Below are 21,025 nucleotides of genomic sequence, written 5' to 3' on the forward strand. Positions count from 1 at the left end.
TTTACGATTATACCAAAAAAACTTTCGTACCAACCGTACCTACATATATTTTAAATAGGTACCTACTAAACAAAATGTTGAACTTTCAACGAAAATCTAGAACACATTATTTTATCTTAAAAAATCGTCAAATCAATGTGACATATTTATAAACTAAATAATGGATATATATATTATACTGTCAGTGACGTGATAGTATTATCTTTTGACTGTTTAAAAATACGAAAAGAAAAAGTCACAATAAGTAGCTCGGTTTCGAATGACGAATACTAATCACGGTCGATTGAAGTTGATTACGGCAAAATCACATACGTTATTATAAAAATAATATTATTGTTTTATTTTTAAATGATTCTTTTACACAGTTGACCTTCTCTGCCGATGGGTGGATGGTACATACATAAATGATTGTTATTTATATCGAGCGTATAATGGGTTTATATTATGCTTAAATAGTGTATACAAAAACACAGGACTGAAAAGTAAACACGTTGCGCGTATATAATATAATATTACCGATGTCAAGTTCTGCCCGTGACCGACTGGATTCGTTTCGGATCCAATTTAAAACACTCGAGCGCCCCCACGCGCCAACGATTGTGACAACGTGCCTAATATTTCATATAGACCATATAGTTATGAATTACAATATTTTGTACGTAAATTTAATGTTATTAGTACCGTTGTACAGTAAATGCATTATCGAACCACACGGTTATAATAACGCGTGGTATCTACAGTAATATGTTGTGTATATAATATGTCGATATATTATGGGTCGGTAGTTATAGTACAAGCACACCGTGACGCAGGCACTTGGGTATTTGGGCTGTATTTCATATACGATTAAAATCATTATCATTATTTTCATTTTTTTTTTCTGTTGATTTGATGTACGCGCGAAAATGTAAGTATTTAGGTGAGTGGAGCGAGGCGGCCTGAATAATTCATGAGAGATCGGCAGGCGCCTATTGTTTACCGCCCCGATGATGATTGTATCGTTCGCGAGCGCACGCCCGTCTTATTTATTATATATATTATATATATTTATATATATGTGTGTGTGTGTGTATGTATGACACGAAATACATGACACGCCTAATTGAGAATTCGCACGTGTTAGCGAAGACAATTTTTATTTACTTTTTTACGTCACTGCTGCCGCCGTCCTTCCGACAGGCGAAATCTATGACGTACGCCTTTTATACGGTTATGATTATTGTAAACGGGCACGGTGAAAACAAACATTATTGTAATATGTACCAAACACGCAGCAATCCGTAGATATCTTATAATAATAAACTGTATCATGACAAAATAATATATTTACAGAGCAATATTATATAGGCGTGTACGCGTATAATGTCGTCGCAATATTAAGTACAAAGTATAAGCGAGTTTTATTCACTAGATTTTTCATCGGAACAATTTTCTATCTATTTTTCTCTTTTTTCTTCACGACTGTAGTTAATAGTTATGCAACTTTAGCAGGACAGTTGCACGCCACTATTGCCATTTTATTGTATTGTGTTCACCGCTGCAGCTCAGGCGAACTGCCGACCAATGAATAATATTATACATCGAATTTAAATAGAAATCAGACCGAAACCCGTCGTAATAATAATATATAAATCATGAAATGAAAAATTCTAAATTATCGTACCTACCTATATAGTTACACTAGATAGATAGTAAGTATCTAAATTTTTGGTGGTTTTATATTCGTACGCATTGTGCCGTCATGCGTATTTAACTTCGCGATAAAACAATTTAATAGCCATAATAGCCATATTATAATCCCATAATGTAGGTTCATCGTGGAAATGCGTAAACTATTACACCTTTTAAATTGTTAGTCAAGTAGGTATATATAGTAAAGCAATAATAATTACCGAGTATAATTTTTATAAGCAAATCATTTAATATTATATATTATTTTTTTTTATTAATAACAATGTATTTATTTAACAATTACGAGTATTTACATTTTCTTACAAATGTGTCAACAAATAATCAAAGTTTTTCTATTTGAATCACGACTAAAATATTAATCAATAAACAAAAAAAAAATTATTTTATTTTATTTTACAAATGCACATACAAAATCTATACAAATTGTGTACAATAAGTATATAGGATAAGGGTTACAAAAACATAAATTTCTTGAATAAGAAGCCACCCATAATAAACACTTAGCTTGATGTTTTGTCTTGGATAATTAAAAAAAGATATTTAATTTAAATAGTCACGACACCATTTCCTTTTGAGTCTACGTTGTGGGTTTCCAAGAAGTGAGAAGGTATGTAACTCTTTTATTAGTAGGTTAGGGTGATTTTCTAGTCTGTCAAAAAAACGTTTGTAAAAGAGTTTTCCTTCAACTCTAACAGGTAGAATACCTAGATATTGTTGGGTAGTTAAATAAATAAACATTTTAAACTATGTAATTTTACCAATTCACAATCTTTGGATTGTTTTCATTTCGTATGACCTCCTTTTAATATAGGTCGAGCAAGTTTGTTATTATTTACAGTCAATAATAGTGTATAAATTAAATCCAACCCTAACTAATAAATACACAAGTAAAATTGTGATTAAACATTACACCAGATACGTGAATATTTAACATTAGCGTTTTAATATGCCTGTATAGATTATAACATTATATACATATTATAGATATGAGAGAATCAGTGGGTGACTGATTTTATTACATTATTAAGTCAAAGATGAATCATGATGACGAAGATAAAAAAAATTAAAATAATAGAACCTAAAGATCAAACTGTCTACATTGTATGTAAACTGCATAATATTTTAAATTACACATATCAATACGGAAACCATTAGTGTCATGAGTTAATATAATATGATCATTTGATATATGTACGAGATCATTCGTCACACGTGTGACGACCCTGTCAACACGATTACGGAACATAATACATCAATGAGCTTGTACCACCTTTGACATTTCTAACACATCGGGTGTTATAAGCTCTTATATAATCTCTGCAATGATGTTATAGTTGGTAAACATCGATTATAGTGAGTAGAGTACCTAATACCTTCGTCCTACTCTATAATTCCTTTACAGTTTTATCACTATAGATAATTTAGGGTTTTTGATTGGTATTTGTTTCGTTTTCATGCCTGAATAAACCATTTATAAATAACTTCGATTAACGGACAATATTATTTAATTAATCTAAATACAATGAATCCATAATTTTAAGACATCGAAAAAAGCTTGATCATATTATTATATAAATATCGTCGTATCAACTATCAATTGGAATTATTTCAAATATTTAGTTTTGAAGGATATTGATTTTCAAAACAGGTAAAATAGTAATCGAATGTCAACTTGAATTTGTATTTGGAATAAAAAATATTTAGTGTTCGCTTCCATATAGTAACTGAAGTGTAGTTACTATTATATATTTAAGTACCATTAATGGTGTGTTATTTATTAGAATAAAACATTTCAAAATCTTAGTATGTAGTATATACACGCATTTTTAACAATAAAATTTACATTTATTTTTACATACCTATACTGGCTCACACAAACGCATCTAAGCGGTTTCGTTTCATTTTGAAAATGAGCCGACCATATAAATATATATTAAATATTATGCAACCGCGGAAGGTGACACAAACATATTTTGTGCGCCATGAACACGAACCGAAAATATTGCCTTCATTAACTTTATCTGAATACAATAATATACCCGCCGTATAAACATAAATTGTATAGAATGCAGTAATGCACAGTGCTGGAGTTTAAATATTCAAATAAATAATAATAATAATAATAATAATAATAATATAATAAACCACTGCAGGAATAGAAACGAATTTGTCGTCGTTCGCGACAGACGTCATACCGCGTGACTATATAGCCATATAGGTGTGTGTGTTCATTTGTGCAGAGCTCACGAGTTTCACACACAGTGACGTGTTACAACTTCCCTCCAGGTCGGATACTGCGGAAATGACATCGTTGCTAGGCCTGGCCGATGTATATCAAGTTAGATCACTCATCTGCAGTCGATAGTAATATATTATTATTATTATATCCTCGTCTGACCGGTCTCCCGCCATACACCATAACAATATTACAGTACAATACCATGCGTGTAGATACTGTGCATCAGCGATACGAACAATATTTTTATCGTGTAATATGTAACTGAGTAATAAAAAGAAAAAGGGAAACGAGCGTTATGTCGCAAACCCGATCACAGTGGTGGGACTGTGCATAACAATATAATATAATAATATTATACATGCGTCATAACAATATTGTAGTAATAATACGATCATATGGTTCACCGATGGTTTTGCAGGTCAAAGCGCCCCAGAGTACTGTTGCGAGGACCGGTGGATCGCGTGCTTGGCGTATAATTCAGCTTCGGTCACGACAGAATTCTATTCATTACGCTTACACTGTCCCGTACCGACTGTACCCATTATTATTTTTATCGACGTAAAAACGCGCGATAGCCCACTACAAGAAAGAAATTATATTTTATACATATTATACATTTTCCACATAATATTTTCCGCATTTTATCTCTTTGCCGTTATTATATATAAACTTATAATCGCGTGTCCATGATCGATCGTCGTTATTGCAACACTTGTATAATATAACATGAGTATACCTATACGATCATATATAGAAAAATGTAAATTTAGCCGATTCGAATGCAATAGTTCGAAGATTAGGGTATATCTATAATAATAAGCTATGGCATTTGACCTGCACAAATAGTTCATGTTAACTCCTCTATTGCCAACGCTGTGTAGTTTTGTAATAATATGATTCCTTCGCACTTCGCACCGACTCAATCATCAAAAATAATACCAAATTACTAAGTACAGAATTATTGTTAATAATGACGAGTGACTCTAAAATACATCAACAGTTTTATTCCAAATTGTTGTACAGTGTATAGGTACTCTATTTCAAAATAAAAATCTAAAATAATGTGAATTTGTTGTTGAAAAAATAGTTGTAATTTTGAATTTAATACTAATGTACAACTACTTATATCTAAATTTTGTATCCATTTCTTTTTTTTTATGGATTTATTCTATAGGTACCATTCAATAAATTCTCACGAATAAAATAATTATACCTTTATACAATCTGTTAAACCTAAATTGTGTACAACTATAAATAATAAAAATTAGAAAAACAATTACTATTATTCAAAGCTTCAATGAGAATTATTACTCTTATTATTTTTTTTTGAAGTGCAGTTTTCTACTGTGAGAAAATTCCTTACTATGATGATTCCCATATTGTTATGAATCAAATATTTTTCCAGTGGTAAATAAATATCATACAAATTATATTTAAAAACAAATCGATAGAGTTAATATTTATTTATTCAGGTAACATATCAAAAATAACACCTATAATTTATAATATACATGCCCGTTACAATAATATATATTATTCGATGTTAGTACCACACGTGCTACAATGCCGGAAACCGCAAAAATGTTATACACACTTTAAATTGGACATTGCATTAAATTATTATTGAATAAAAAACAATAACAACAGCAAATACTGGTATATAACACTAATACTAAGAAAATCAATTTAGAGTACCTACTATGATATATGTATACTAAATATATCAACGTAATGTAGTAGTACCGTTCAACATCGACGTGGAACAAAAATAATAATAAACAAAGTATTAGTGTAAAACCATCATTATAGTTATTACGTGACCAAAAATTGTATGACAAATAAATACTAAGTCATATTTTTGATTTACACTATTTACTGCTATTACCATTACATACTACTTTTTATTTTTACCATGAGATCATGATTATATATATATATCGTAAATTGTTTTAATTTATAAGCAAAAAGTCAATATTTTAGATATGTAGTTATTTTATATCCTTAAATCGATAAATGAAAATATTGAGATGATTTTAAGGAATAAGAAATAAGAAGTTGTTTGTAAAACAAGTTTATTCTACTTAAAAATATGACTTTTAAATAAGCTAATAATGATATAGGTAGTTAAATAATAACGAATTGACGCTAAGGTTTGTTATTATTGTTTATATAACTGAACATTTAATAACCTAATGAATTAATTGGTTTTTTTATATAAGCAATATAAGATTTTTATGATAAAAATTCAATAAAATGTATAAATATTGTTTTTCACGTAACCCTATTTCAAGAAAAAAGTATATATGAACTGTCAACTGTTTTATCCTATTTGCTTAGTCTGTGTAAATAAAGTACTTAAAAATAGATGTAATAATTTATATATTATGTAATTTAGATATTAATAAATGTAATATTTTGTTATAGTTCAAAAATTCAAGTATTTTGGACCTTGAGTTATTAATATGTACTTATGATATACTTATTGAAAAGAAAAAAATCTAAGGTTAAAGAAAGAAAATTTAAAATTAATTACTTTAAAAATAAAAGAAGACCTCGAACTTGTATTGATGTATATTTATATACATAATTAATTTACTAGTGTAATTAATAAACGTTTCGTAAAAATAATTGAGTGTTAGTATTTTATTAAAACTAAACCAGTTATTCTGAATAAAATAATTTTATCGTGACTCAAATTCTTAATATTCCAACTAAATTTTATAGTTAATTGGGATTATATACGAAATAAAAAAATAAAGTAAAATTGTAAAAGTTCAATAATAATAAAAAAATAAATGTACAATTTCACTCTGTCTGAAAATGTACATCAATTACGTTTAATCAATATTATTATCACAATACATCAAAGTATAAATTTTAATTTATGAACATATATATATTATATTATATTATATCGTATGTATTAATATTATTAAATATAATATATAAATGAATGGTGTGCAGTTAAAAGTTATAAATATTTATGGTAAGTCAAAATAATTTTACTAGCTTAAACGTTTCTAATAATGTGTTCATTTAATTTTAATCACATCTTTAAATTTTAAATGAACTCTGATAGCTATCTGTTTAACATAATATGTATTTATCATATTATAGTTATTCAAATAAAAACTATGCTCAAAGGTTATTTATGAATAGTCACACCCAACAAAATCGGTGGACATGAAGTGTCATTTGATAAAAAACTACATTCCCTAAGTTTTAGCCGATCGAGTTTAATGATCCGACCTTGTCCTCGATCTACGGTATAGTGAGACGAACTTAAATTGACTGTTCGTAATGTTTTATTATTATTTTTTAATTTGTTCTTAATTTAGTGCACCGAAGGAGACACCTACTGTTCCAGGCCGTCGATTACTAGTTGCTTCCAACCGAGACAGCTTTTGTTTACAATGGAGAGAGACCACCATGCAGGACGAAGGTCATCACTTGCGTAGGCCCTGCCTATCATGCCAAAATGAAACACCTTACGGGTGCAACATTTCCAAAACAAAAGATTTGGTTTTTATTGTTTTTATCTCAGCAGAAGAAACAGTCAATCTAATTTACGAGACCAATTGACGTAGGACTGTAGAAATAGTCAGCACAAAAGTTTAAAATATCACTGCCGGTACCTATTTTATTTAAATTATAAGTTAATAATTTACTACTTTGTCAAACTTAAAATTTTTAAATATTATGATAAGCTTTAGTTATTTTTTCAAGAACTACAATGATTGAACAAATATATATACAACAAATTTAAATAAATTATTATATTTATGTATAATTGATAAGATAAATTAAAACCGGTTGCATACAAAATTAGTTCAAACTATTAATATTATGCATTATAATGATAAAATAAAAAAAGTACAATAATTAACTATTACTTATTAAATTTTGTATTCTATACGAAAGTTTTAATAAAAACTAGAGCCATACCATATTATTATATTATTGATGCGTGAAAATGATCTATTCGCTTACTCTATAAAAATATAAATCAGTTGAATACAGTTTAGAAAATTATTTTTAGAGCGAAATTACTACGTGCGTATACTTCCGTTTAAATGAATAGCATGAAGTGTGGACATTATTACTAAACTCCTCGAGGCTTAAATAAATTGATTGCTCATGTGTAAAACATGGTTTACTTAGATATTACGAACGTTTTAGGTGAAAGAGATGCTGTAATATAATGTTTTGATCATCAAAACGTAATTTTTTTGAACTGACTCTGAGTCACTATTTCACGTGGTTATGTCACGCGATCATCATAGGACACCAAATTAATGCTTCATAATAATGACGATAAAACAAACTATAAAATTTAATGCCCATTGTAATTTGTAAATAATAAATTTACGTACCTATTTCAATTTCCAACAATCAATTAATGTATTATGGAATATCAGTTTTCAATTATTAAAATAAAATAATATTGAAGTTTATAATGATGTGTTAATAGTGTATAATTAATAATACTCATACCTATATCGATGCCGATGGCAAAAATCTGTTCTTTCTTTTTATATTAAATGAAATTATTTTAGACGACATTATATATACGATATACCCAAGGGTGGTACCACAGGATTCTTTTTAAATCAATGACGAAATACATAAATTATATTCATAACGTATCTTCAAGAGTACATTAACATTACAATGACGATTACTTGTGAATCAATTGGAATGCATATTTGCAGTATAAAAGGAAATATTTTAGTCCTATAATTTTTACATGGCTTAAAAATATTAATAGTCAAAAATCTTTCAACCATAATCGATTTTTACCATCTCAATTTAAATAAATTATGATCCAGGTGGTCAAGCTATTTTATCTCAACAATCTAGAATTCTAAGTACCTACGTGTTTAACGTTTAACTATATAATAATAAATTCCTATAACTTTTTCAATTTTTAAGTTTTACAATTTAATTTATTAAAAAAAGCACAATAATACTATACACCAAGTAACAATAAAATTAATTAATTGCAAGTTAATCATATTGAAATTGTTTTTAATTAAAAATCCTATTCATTATTGTATGAGTTATGAGAATGATGTATAGGTATGCTATAGTTTTATAACAATCGAATTAACTGAATTAAAATGAAAAATATAATTATTGATTAATCTGTATTGGATTCAATACTAAAATTGATGTTAATAAGATGTACAATAAATATCTATCAGCATTTCTGTAAAATTATTCTGCCTTCTAAGTCACTAGAAAGTTGTAATTTTGTATTCATAGTTCATAACATACGATTTGTCTTGCAATACATTGAGTGAGTACATTACAACTGAATAGGTATATCATCATATCGTTATGTTTTTTTCTCACATGACGATTTACTTTTATGGTCACATTCTATTGTTATGCATCATGTGAAATAGTGAAAAATATTAAACTATGAAACATTAAAATATTTAATATCAGATGTATAAAGTTTTGTAAAATAATTACGTTTTACAAATGACAAGAAATCGAAAAGAAATAAACTTGTAAACTACTTACTAATAAAGATATAAATATAATTGATTTATGGCTATATACAAATTAGTTATTAGTAGGTATATTTAATATTTTAATATGATTTAATGTCACAATTTCAAAACTATATTTTTTAGATTTATTTAAAAACTACAAAACATTATAATATTTAGTATAATAATAAAATTATGAAATAAATAACTCTCTTATTGACATTTCTTACAAATTAATTAGCACAAGTCATACCGTAGTATATTAAACTATACAATTATAACTAAAATTTTTGTTCAAAATTATAACTACGTTAATAATTATTTAAAAAATGTAGTTAACTTTTATCATTTGATTATTTTTTATAATAATTACTTAACATTTACTTAGATTCGTAATTTTTTTTATTAAGCAACTACATGGTTGTATGGATATGTTCTTAGGTTAGTTTTAATAATATTTAAATAACAGTTTCAACCTGTTTATAATGGACATTAACCATATTCTACATAACCAAAAAAATAAAGACAGAGTCAAATTGCGTGTAATATTTTATCTTAAACACATTACTTTTGATTTAAATAATCGAGTTGTATTTTTCTCGATTAATTAAATTAATGCACAATGAGTATATTTTGAAATTTATTATACTTTATTAAATGTTATTGTTTTAACTGAAATTAAATATAAATTTTTATCGAATTTTCATCCCCGAAAATTTTCTTACAAAGAAGTGATGCTAACATACACTATTTTTGTATATTTACCCAAAAAAACTTTTGTTAATGAATTCATTTTTAACTTAATTGAGCACTAAAATTATTTATTGATTTTTTTCAGGCTTGTGATAGTTATTATTTATTAATAAACTCAAGTAGAATTTTTTTTTTTTTTTAAATAAAGGCATACGGGAATATCGCTTGATTTGATATGTGAAATGTGAATATATAATTTGAACTATTTACAAAAAAACAAAAGACTTAACTAAACGTAAAAACAAGAGATAAAAATGTTTTGCAATTGCAACTAATTTAGAACTGATTAAGTAAAACTAGTTTAAATTAAAAAATGTAAAGGAAAAAGCAAATTTTAAAGCATTTTATACTGTACCAATTCAATTTTTAAAACTTTTTAAACATAGGTTACTAGGAATAAACGATTTTTTTTGTTTTTTTTTTTTTTTTTACTCGCATATTCAAAGAACTCGTAAAATTTACCCTATAGCTTGAAGGCGTAAAAATAAAAAAGTAAACTTGGTAGTATATCGGATAACAATTTTATTTCGTAAGCATATGTGGTGCGACAAAGCTCGATATCCAATTTCGACAACATATTATTGTAGTTTAGCTTTAGGTAATCGCGATGGACACTGGACTCTCGCGCGTTTTCACTCACCTGGAACACGCAGTAGAACGTGTACGCCAGACGGGCTACCCGCGACGAACGCCGCACGGCAGCAAGAGATGTCACATCACTGGTCTGAGTCGGCATAATGGTTCCCCGCAGGAGCAACGGTGTCCGACGACTATTGCGATCCCATTAAGAACGAATCGTCTAGAGTGCTGGGTGAACACGAACCTCGGCACGGGTATAATGTCGTGTCACTTGGCGGCAAAACGAAACGTTTTAACCCCTCGGTGTAAGGTGTTATTGCGCGTCGTTATTATCAATTATGCTATAATAGTATACCTAATAATATTATGAATTATTGTAATACCGAAATAAAACGTGTTAACACGGTCGGTCGGTCGCGTGTGAGACTTGACGACTGACGGGCGGGCGGAAGGAATGATAGTAAAGCGGACGTGTACTCGTAAATTATTACGAAATCGCAAACGGAAAACTGTACGGGACACGAGTGTAGCGGCGGCGGCGGCGTCGGCAACGTGCGCGGGTGACGTCGTCGCGCGTACACCGATATTATACTATACGGTTGTCGCGTGACGAATGAAAGCCGCAAACTCGCTGCGGCGGACTACCACACGCGGAACAGGTCCCCACAGACTCGACCGTCCGTTCCCTCTACAACACTACGCGTCGTCCTGCAGCTACCGCCGCCGCGACAGTGGAAATCGAAAGCGGAACTTCCGACGGCCGATTGCATCGCTATATATTAGGTATATTATATTATAATATTATAGGTATATTTATACATAACATGACATTACGGCGTTATGATATCGTAACCGGCACCGCGGTATCCGTGTCTCGTTTGTCCGCTCTGTTGTCGGTGACGATTTATCCACGGCAAAATAAACGCGGTATTTAAGTACTTTAGTTAAACCTGCATATTATTATACCTTTTAAGAAATACGAAGTGGTTGCATACTGAACGCATCGTTTACAATCGAACGCATTACCCCATATGCAAATGTCAGATTAAATGTAAATTTAATTACACGTATGTTATGGTCACTGCATAATTGCGAAAAGGTGTATCTAAACGTATTAGAAATCATATATTATTATAAAAATAGTTACGCATTTTTTTTTTTTCATTTACAGTGCAACGACGTGGTGACGAAATAGTGTCTGTGTAGCCAGATCCCAGTTAGATCTGCAGCTAGTTATTAATTAATAATGTATAATTATGCTATTTCACACATTTTGTGCCAATCGGATTTGCCTTTTCCCGGCAATCGTTTCGTGTCCATCGTCTACGAGTCACGTGACGGGAGTATACACAAATATCTACATAAATATAGTTATTAAATATTATCGATATATTATTAAATATTCAGCTATTAAATGATTAGAAAATTAATTTATTGACGCGAGTAAATTTTATTTGCATCAAGATTATGAGCAATATAAACAACTGAATAAATTAGTATAAGAATTACCCATTAAATTTAACGAGACCTTAAAATAAAATTAACCTGTTAAGTTGTACAATAATCTTAAAATTATGTTCAGTTAATAAATAACTTCTTATGTGAAGAAGTTACACTTAAATGCATCATATAGACTTTTCGATGGCTTGTAATGTCTTGGAAATCTCAAATTCGGGATTTCCGTAGATTATTGTGGTGTAATCAACTATGTCGTCATTGGTCATCGGTCGCCGTAACTAATACTATCATCACTGAACATAGGCGCCGTCGTTGCCTTAACGAGGTCGTGCGGACCGCGGGTATTTACTATTTTACCACAGTCTATATACTCTATAGAAAATAAATAGTGGTTTCTTTTTACGGGATATATTGTCCACGGAAGTACTAAGAGAAATTATCTAATACTACGTGATTATCTGGTCGTCATTAACTTATTCTCCATAATTAATGTCTATGAAATAACCGATTTAAAAAAATAATAATTTTTATTCCGGACGCAATAAATACGAACAATTTGAGTAGGTAGTGATTAATAATTGTATTTATTTTATTTTATTTATTAAAAATACGGGCTGGTAGTCCAATTATTACACTATAAAAAACATTTAAAATCATGAAATATTAGCATACAAAAAGATTAGTAATAATAAAAAAATAAATAATACCAAAAAATAATAATAAACAACAAACAGAATTTATATATTCTTTATATATTCTTACAATAATTCATGAGCTGCATAATTTGTGTTATAAACAGTAATATAAAACATATAGTTATTATAAATAATATTATTATATGTATTGACCGCTTCTTATGTGACAAAATAGATATTTCTATTTGACTGAAAAACTCATTATGTCTTTAAAACAACATATTTTAATTTATTGTCATACTATAACTATCAAAATGTCTATATTGTAGATACCGTTTAGAGAGTAATAATTATACATATGCGTTAACAAAATGATAGGTTTCAATGTCTTTTGAATATTTTTACGAGAATCTGAATGTATTCTAACAATAATATTGTTGAAATACTAGTATTTTAGAAACATATATAATATTATAGAAGCACTGATAATGAATACAATTTATACACTGTTATATAATAATATGTATAAGTAATTTATATTATTCTTAATTTATATCATATGAGTTTTAAAATCGAAAATGTACTGTACTGAGACTTATAACAAATCCAAAATAAATATCGCTTTATAATAGTTTTATTTGCATTTGAATCTTGTATGGTCGTGTGTTTCGAATTTTATTATTGAACAATCGCATTTTATCTATACATGTTCTAAACAAAAATTACTTTTGAATCAATTTAGTTGTTTTATACCTATTTAGCAACAAATTATTTATAAAAATAAAAAGTAAACCATAATCAAATTAAAAAATAACACGGATTAAATCTATTGTTTCAAACAATATATGGTTACAATGATAAATGTTCTATGTTTGAAAATATATAAAATATTATAATGAATATACTATGTTTATATATTAAAAAATGTATTGCAATTTATGTACCTATTAAGCATTTGTTATACTAAATGCGTTTGTATTTAACGAAAATTTCTTAACAATTTAATTGAATTTAGAGGGTTTGTAGCTAAAATTGTTGATAATTTATAAGATAATTTTTACTCAATTATTAAGCTTTATTTTTCAACATTTTTCAAATTTATATTTTATTCCATAATAAATAATGACTTAAATTAATTTGATAAGAAAAATCTTTAAAATATATAACAACTAATGTTATATTAAAACATGTTCCATACCTTATTTAGATTTTAATATGGGTGTTTTAATTTATGTAGGAAATAGCCTACAGTAAAAAATCAATAGGTAGTTGATTGATGATTAAGAGGAAATAGTGGCTCTCATATTACTGTGCAAATTATAATAAATTATATTTATAAATAATATTTTTTGCTATAATTTAACCTTTGTTTTAGCTTAGTTTGATTTACAGTTAATTTTTACTATCCAGCGCTACAAATTATCTAAATTAATTTCATATCATCAAGGAAATTTACCTAAGTAGAGGCACTTAGATTATAAACATAAATATACCTTCTCGTTCATACTATTGTCCTTGTGCAGGGATTACACAATCGGAACGCACCTAACATACAACATACATTGTTTATGCATTGTTGCAACTCATTACTCACTTAAATTATATGTAAATATTATATATTAGAGAGAGAGAGAGAGATATTAAATATATATTACTTATTATCATGCATATGGACATGAAATTGTATCAATGTCAATGTTAAATTATCACGTTGTGTCAAAAAGTGGGATCTGCGTGTTTGGTAAATATGTAGGATGATAATCCGGAGGTGGTTTTGCAAAGTAGGATGCAAAATAATAAATGCTCTTAATTTATATTGACCTTGTATCTTGAAAAACAGATTTAAATTGTTTTTCTCGCAAATGTGACGACAAAATTTTTTTCTCTTTCAACGTTGTTATTCCTAGATAGACTTGTGTTCAAGACGATCCCATTGAACATTTATCATACAAGAACAAACAGAAAAGTAATAATGAGCATAGTAATGATATTTGTGGGATAATAAACTGTATAGTAAATATACCTAGGTTATAATACCTAATAATGGGAAAATCCTTGAAATATTCTCATTCAAAAATTTTATTGAATCAAAATACACACAAAATACATTTTTTGAATACATAAATACAGGGTTCCAAATTAAGAAACGTTTCAAGGATATTTTATAAGAATAAAAACTATGATCAACGTAATTGTAAGCTTAAATTTAAAAAAAAATGTATTTACTGTATATAAATACTTCCATTTAGACTTTTCTACGTGTGTAAATTAATACGCTCAAGTTAGCATACAGTTGATACATATAATATATCAAAAAATAAATGTAATAAAAACATATTCTGTTAATTACTTTTAGTTAAAAACAAGAAGTTAATGTCTCGAACTATTAAATTTTTCTAATTTATATTGTAATAAGAGCTGATTTACCGATTACATTTATGCTGTAAAGGACTTAGATATGTAGCAATAGATCATGAATTCATGATAAATAATCAATATGTTTCGGTGAAAGTGAACCTTCAGGCCTGCGTGTATTTAATGTTTATAGGGCTCATACATATTTGTATATTGTTTCAGTTATTATATCGTGTTGGACACCATAAAGTTCCAAGGACTTTAGTTTGTATAACGAACTATCAAGCATCATTAGATCCAGAGCCGACACATATAAATATATACAATTTATGTTCTATGAAATATCTAATAATAAATATTTGCACTAATTAACAAAAAATAAATTGTAAAGATGCAAAAAAATTTTTACAGATGGAGAAACAATAGAAATTTAATATGAAAATTTAATTCTTTGTTTAAACATTTTAGTTTATTAACATTCCAAGAATATTTCAGATGTGAATTCATACATAAACAATAAACCGATTGTATTAAATCATGTGTAATAATATAGCCGTCCGAGTACTCTAAGTATAATTTGATCAGACATCAACCAACTTTATTATTTTTTTAAATCAGAAATACGAATAACTTCTAGTCAAACTTTTAATTAAATAGTCTAATAATTAATTTATGCCTCTTTTATACTGTTAATTTATTTTGAAATTCACCCCAATGCCTACAGCTAACGTTCCAAACTAATTAATGTTCAGAGCTTCAAGTATACCCGATGGAAATAGATATACTAATAAATATTCTAAAGAGAAAAGAGAACTATTGAATGATTGTATACAAAATGAATCAATATTTGTTTTACTTACCTATTATTACCGTCTTAAAAGTATAATATAACTACTCCAGTAAAATATTGATTACATTTACAATGTTAACTACGCAAGTCAGATTTAAGCGTTCAGGCGGTTCATTTAATTCAATATTACATTCAATTACTAGCAATACTAAGTTTCTCTTAAAGTACGTATACGAGTATAGTAACCTATCTTATATCTACAAGATATTATCACTGAATAGTAAATTCACATACATTATGCTGGCAGATATGTAACAGGGCACCAAAGCCTAACATAATAGTTAAACTTATAAAAAATACAATTGTATTTATATCTACGTGTGTGCAATGTACTAATGAGAAATAAATAAAATATGCATAATTATGTGTATAAGATGTAACACATTTAATTATCAATAAAATTATCTTCTCATAATTACATAATATACATTTTATTATTAATTATATTCATAATGATAAGTAGGTAATAAAATCCAAAAAAAAAGTGTACGTAATAGTGGAAGAACATGTTCTTCTTTTAAACTACCTGTATGTAAGTAGGTGACAAATATCAATTTCAATTACGGCTATAAATATTACGTACTTTATAAATTGGATTAGGTAGTATATAAGTAAAAATACTGGTCTCTATTATATCATAAAAATGATAAAATGCCAAAAAAAATCGGATTTAATTTATTTCATAAATTTAAAAAAATCGAATTAAATACCGTTCTAAAAGTATAATATACATAGATTAAGCTTATAATACAATATAATAGGTGTATTATATGCACGAGTACTATGTAAAACTTGTATAATACCTATATAAGTACCTAGGTTAGGTTACTATGTAACCTAACCTAACCATTTAGTTAAATGTTAAAACAATGAAAATTTTAGAGACTTAAAATATTTGATTAAAATAGCAAACTAAGTACCATCAAATTTGAATTAAATGTAAAATAACTTCTTTACTACTGCGCCCATCCTGAGCTTTAATCCACCCTAGTTTCAATTAAAGAAAGGGTGGATTAAATTATCAATATGATGGGTAATTTTATGATTTTCTCAAGTAAAATTAAATTATAATAATTTATCAAATATTACGGCCAAGTCCAAAAATAATTATCTAAATGATTGTAAAAAAATAGATTGAATTTTTTTTTTGTAATCTTACTTATTTAAATTATTATAGAGGTTTGACATTTTTATTTTGTAGCGTTCATTTTTTCATTGTTCTTTAAAGATCAATAATAATTTTGTTTTTAAAGTTTAAAACATTAATGCAAATGAAAAAATAATTACCATCCAATAAAAATAAAAATAAAATATTGACTTACGATTACGACGACATACAATCCGAAATCCATTTCAACGTTGACTATTCGTCTTCCTTATTTTCGACAGTAATCGACAACGAAAACAATAAATATTCTATTAGTGATACAACTAAGACGACGATGATGATAATACTACACGGCACTGGTAAGCGGTGGCATAAACATCAACACCACATTATAATGACACAATATTGCGATTATTAACACAAAAACGACAACACATGGGCGACACGGGAGTACGCGACGCGACCGGTCTGGACGGTATGATGTCCAGGTGTGTGCCATTTCGAACCCGCCGCTGTGGTCGTCGCGTGCCCACTCGAGATATATCTGCCCACGCAGGGGCACGCCCGGTTCGCGAATGTCCAGCACTCGCGGTAAATCTATATAATAAATAGGAAAAATAATCGTTTTTGTTTTTTATTGTCTGGAAGCTGTTATTGTTGTATAACACCCGATAATGCCGTCGCCGTCGTTACCGATTTATTGTCTTGACCCCTATTCGCGCGTATAATAATATATTATCCGTCTAGTCGATATTACCAGTTAAAAATATAATACTACGTATGTATCTATATGTACATAAATATACATATTACAGTATAACAGCTCCGATGGAGATAGATAACGAGAGAGAGAGAGAGAGAGAGAGAGAGAAAGAAAGTAAGGAGACATGAACGCCAATGCCGACGACAGCGGTCCGGTCGCGACTTGACCCGGGGCAACACGTTTATATTTCGTATAAACACACGTTGACGGCCGACAGGAATTAGATGAAACGGATACAGGCCGTGGCTATAAGAACGACTGCACGAGGAAACAGCGAGTACAATGGTTACGTAACGCCTATGTTACATATTATTGCCGCCACCGCCACTGACCATTCGACAAAACTTATGCACAGTTATCGTCTTATTTGATTGATACAGTGGGGGTGGAGAGGAGTGAGAGAGAGAAAGTGGTAAGAGGGAAATGAGTAACTATAGGTATCTTTATTACCTAAAACTGTACAGTCTTTGTCTGGGGACTTACACAATGTGCAACATATATCGGGACAACTATAAATATAAATATTTAAAAAAATATCTCGATTTGATGAAAGTAGGGGCGACGCTTAAAAATAATCAGAGACTTTATTCTAGTTAAAATAATACAATATACCTTTATCGCTAATTCTACAAACTTTACCCTGAATAATTCTCTGACGATGATTATTGTTATTTTTTTCCTTAATATATACGGAATATACACGGACTACCTATACAAAAATATTATTTCGATATTATCCGTATAGTATTCTAATTTAATACATTTTGACGAACGATATTTCAGTCTTCAGTTACATGTTTGTATATGACGTGCAATGACAAATAATACTATTATATAATTTACAATTATTATGTTTATGATATAATATGCATAAGGTAAAAAATTCCAATTGTTTTATTATTTCATACCTAATAAGATAAATTAGTGACATTTAAATCAATATCTCTGGACCTTTCTCTAACGGCTCATCGTATATAATAGTATAAACACATGTATGGCATACTTATATAATATTCTATATCCCTATTGCATAAGCTAATTAAAAATTAAATTAAAAAAAAAAAAAAAATCCCTTATTGTAGATTATGATTGTGTCATCTATTCAAAGAACAAAAAAAAAAAAATTGAATTAGTTATATTTTATAACAATCGTATAGCAAATAATATAAAGTTTGAATAGAACGGTTAAGGTACCCTTACCACAAATATTAACCATGTTAGTCAAAATAAAATATTTTGTACTAAAATATATTCTTGGGTAAAACATGTACTTTTTTTCTATTCCCTTTATATTTGACTCGGTATACATACATTGTTGACAGTTCTTTTCCACGTTTTTTAGGTTCAATTATATATGATGTTCGTTGTTTACAATATCAATTCAAATCGTTGCATGGCCTTTGGTGACCTTTAGATTTATACAACGTTATAAATATTAAAATATGTATAGCTAAGATGCAACATTAAATTTTACCCATAGCGTTGAAGTTAGATTTATAAAATAACCTTTACTGAATTTTTCTTATTTTACTTTAAACAGAAAAAAAAATAAACATTAAAAATACAGATTTAGTATATAGATTAAAAAATGTGCTCATATTTATTAAGATTATCGTTTATAATCTGTGCATATAAATACGAAACTATTCTGAGTAGTGACTAATTTATAATAACGCAGAGCTGAACCTATTTGATCTATCGATATGAAATTTCGAGAATATATTAATATTATAATTTCACCATGCAAGGATTTTTCAAAATTTTGAATTTAAGAGGTTGAAATTTACAAAAAAGAAAATTTCACGTATAAATTGTATATGTATAATCATCGACGAATAAGCGCTTATAAGCTGTGAGCCTCTGCTCCTCATTTTTACTCTTTTTCACATGGATAATTTTATGTAGCAAGCTCCAGAGTCAGTACGCCCAAAAGTTATATAATGTTGACATGAAATGTAGTTTATAGAAAAGTTTTATAATAAAATTGTTGTCATAAATTATTTTTTATTATATATTTATATATTTATTAAAATTTCATGGACAAAGCCGCGATGGGTTACCCGCTAGTTCCATACTTTCATATAAAGTAGATACTTGAAGGATTACTATAGTAACTTACTTATTCATTTATAATAAGTATAATTAATTCATTGTTGACCGAAAAAATTAATTATGCTATACAAAACTATTATATATGATTTACTTGCGTGGGTATACTTAAATAGATGTCATAAAGCAAATAAGTCACAAATGTATTTGTTTTTTTTTTTTCATGTCTAATGATAGTATGTTGACATTCTTTTACGTTAAGGTAACTTTATTAAAATCAATAAAAGTTAATTAAAATTGTCTTAGTATTCAAATATAGACTCAAGTAGTAAAAAAGTATCTACAATCAGTTAATTATTATTTTTCATTCATTTAGTTTATTATATAATTAAAAAAAAAAATAGAAAAAAAATTTAATAAACAATACAAAACCTTACTATGTTACAATATCAGAAAATATATTGTCGTATCGTTGCATATTTGTATTCACTTAAGATTGTTTTATAATTGAAACTGAAAAGTATATTTTTATTAATTTAAAACATACAATTCCCGTACAACAAGAAAGTAAAGTTGATTTCTTCCGCTTAATTTATTATAGATTTGTAGAAAACCAAGGAAGTTATTTTTTAATTGAAGTTAAAATGGATTTATACCTATATTAGGAACACTTATTCAACTTTCGATTTCTTATTATTTATTGTATTACACATTATATGACTATCGATTTCAAGATCGAAAATAACGTTATGTTATTGGAAATAGTAATTAAAGATATATCTGTAGTTACTAATGTTTCTCACAAACGTATTTCTATAAAAAAACGTGTATATTTTGTGTTTTTATGATTTGAAATTTTAATATGTCAACAAGATAAAATTAATTAAGGATATATAAACAAAAAACCAAATTAAAGCGAATGTCATACTTTTTTAGCAAACTTACAATAATAGTATTATGTTATGTATAAGTACTTACATCCATATAGTGTATTAATACCTGCATTCATATAAGTAAACGTCGTTTTTCCGTAAGAATAATCATTA

The 21,025-nt window shown here is 28.0% G+C and overlaps 1 protein-coding gene across 2 annotated transcripts in view; it reads right to left on the reverse strand.

Annotated features, from left to right (window-relative positions):
- The window catches only part of LOC112601074, a 30,398-nt gene extending 12,730 nt beyond the window's left edge, over positions 1 to 17,668 (reverse strand). Inside the window, exon 1 of one of the 2 annotated variants that reach the window (XM_025348507.1) lies at positions 17,382 to 17,668. In XM_025348507.1, the coding sequence (XP_025204292.1) occupies positions 17,382 to 17,411 (30 nt within the window). In that variant the 5' untranslated portion in view covers positions 17,412 to 17,668. Of the gene's footprint in view, positions 1 to 10,822; positions 11,381 to 17,381 lie in introns of those variants that run through there. The other variant, XM_025348498.1, reaches the window with a different exon arrangement.
- Positions 17,669 to 21,025: the final 3,357 nt, after the last annotated feature.

The sequence above is a fragment of the Melanaphis sacchari genome, unplaced genomic scaffold (genome assembly GCF_002803265.2).
Source record: "Melanaphis sacchari strain LSU unplaced genomic scaffold, SCAv2.0 Contig0_pilon_pilon, whole genome shotgun sequence".
NCBI lineage: Eukaryota > Metazoa > Arthropoda > Insecta > Hemiptera > Aphididae > Melanaphis > Melanaphis sacchari.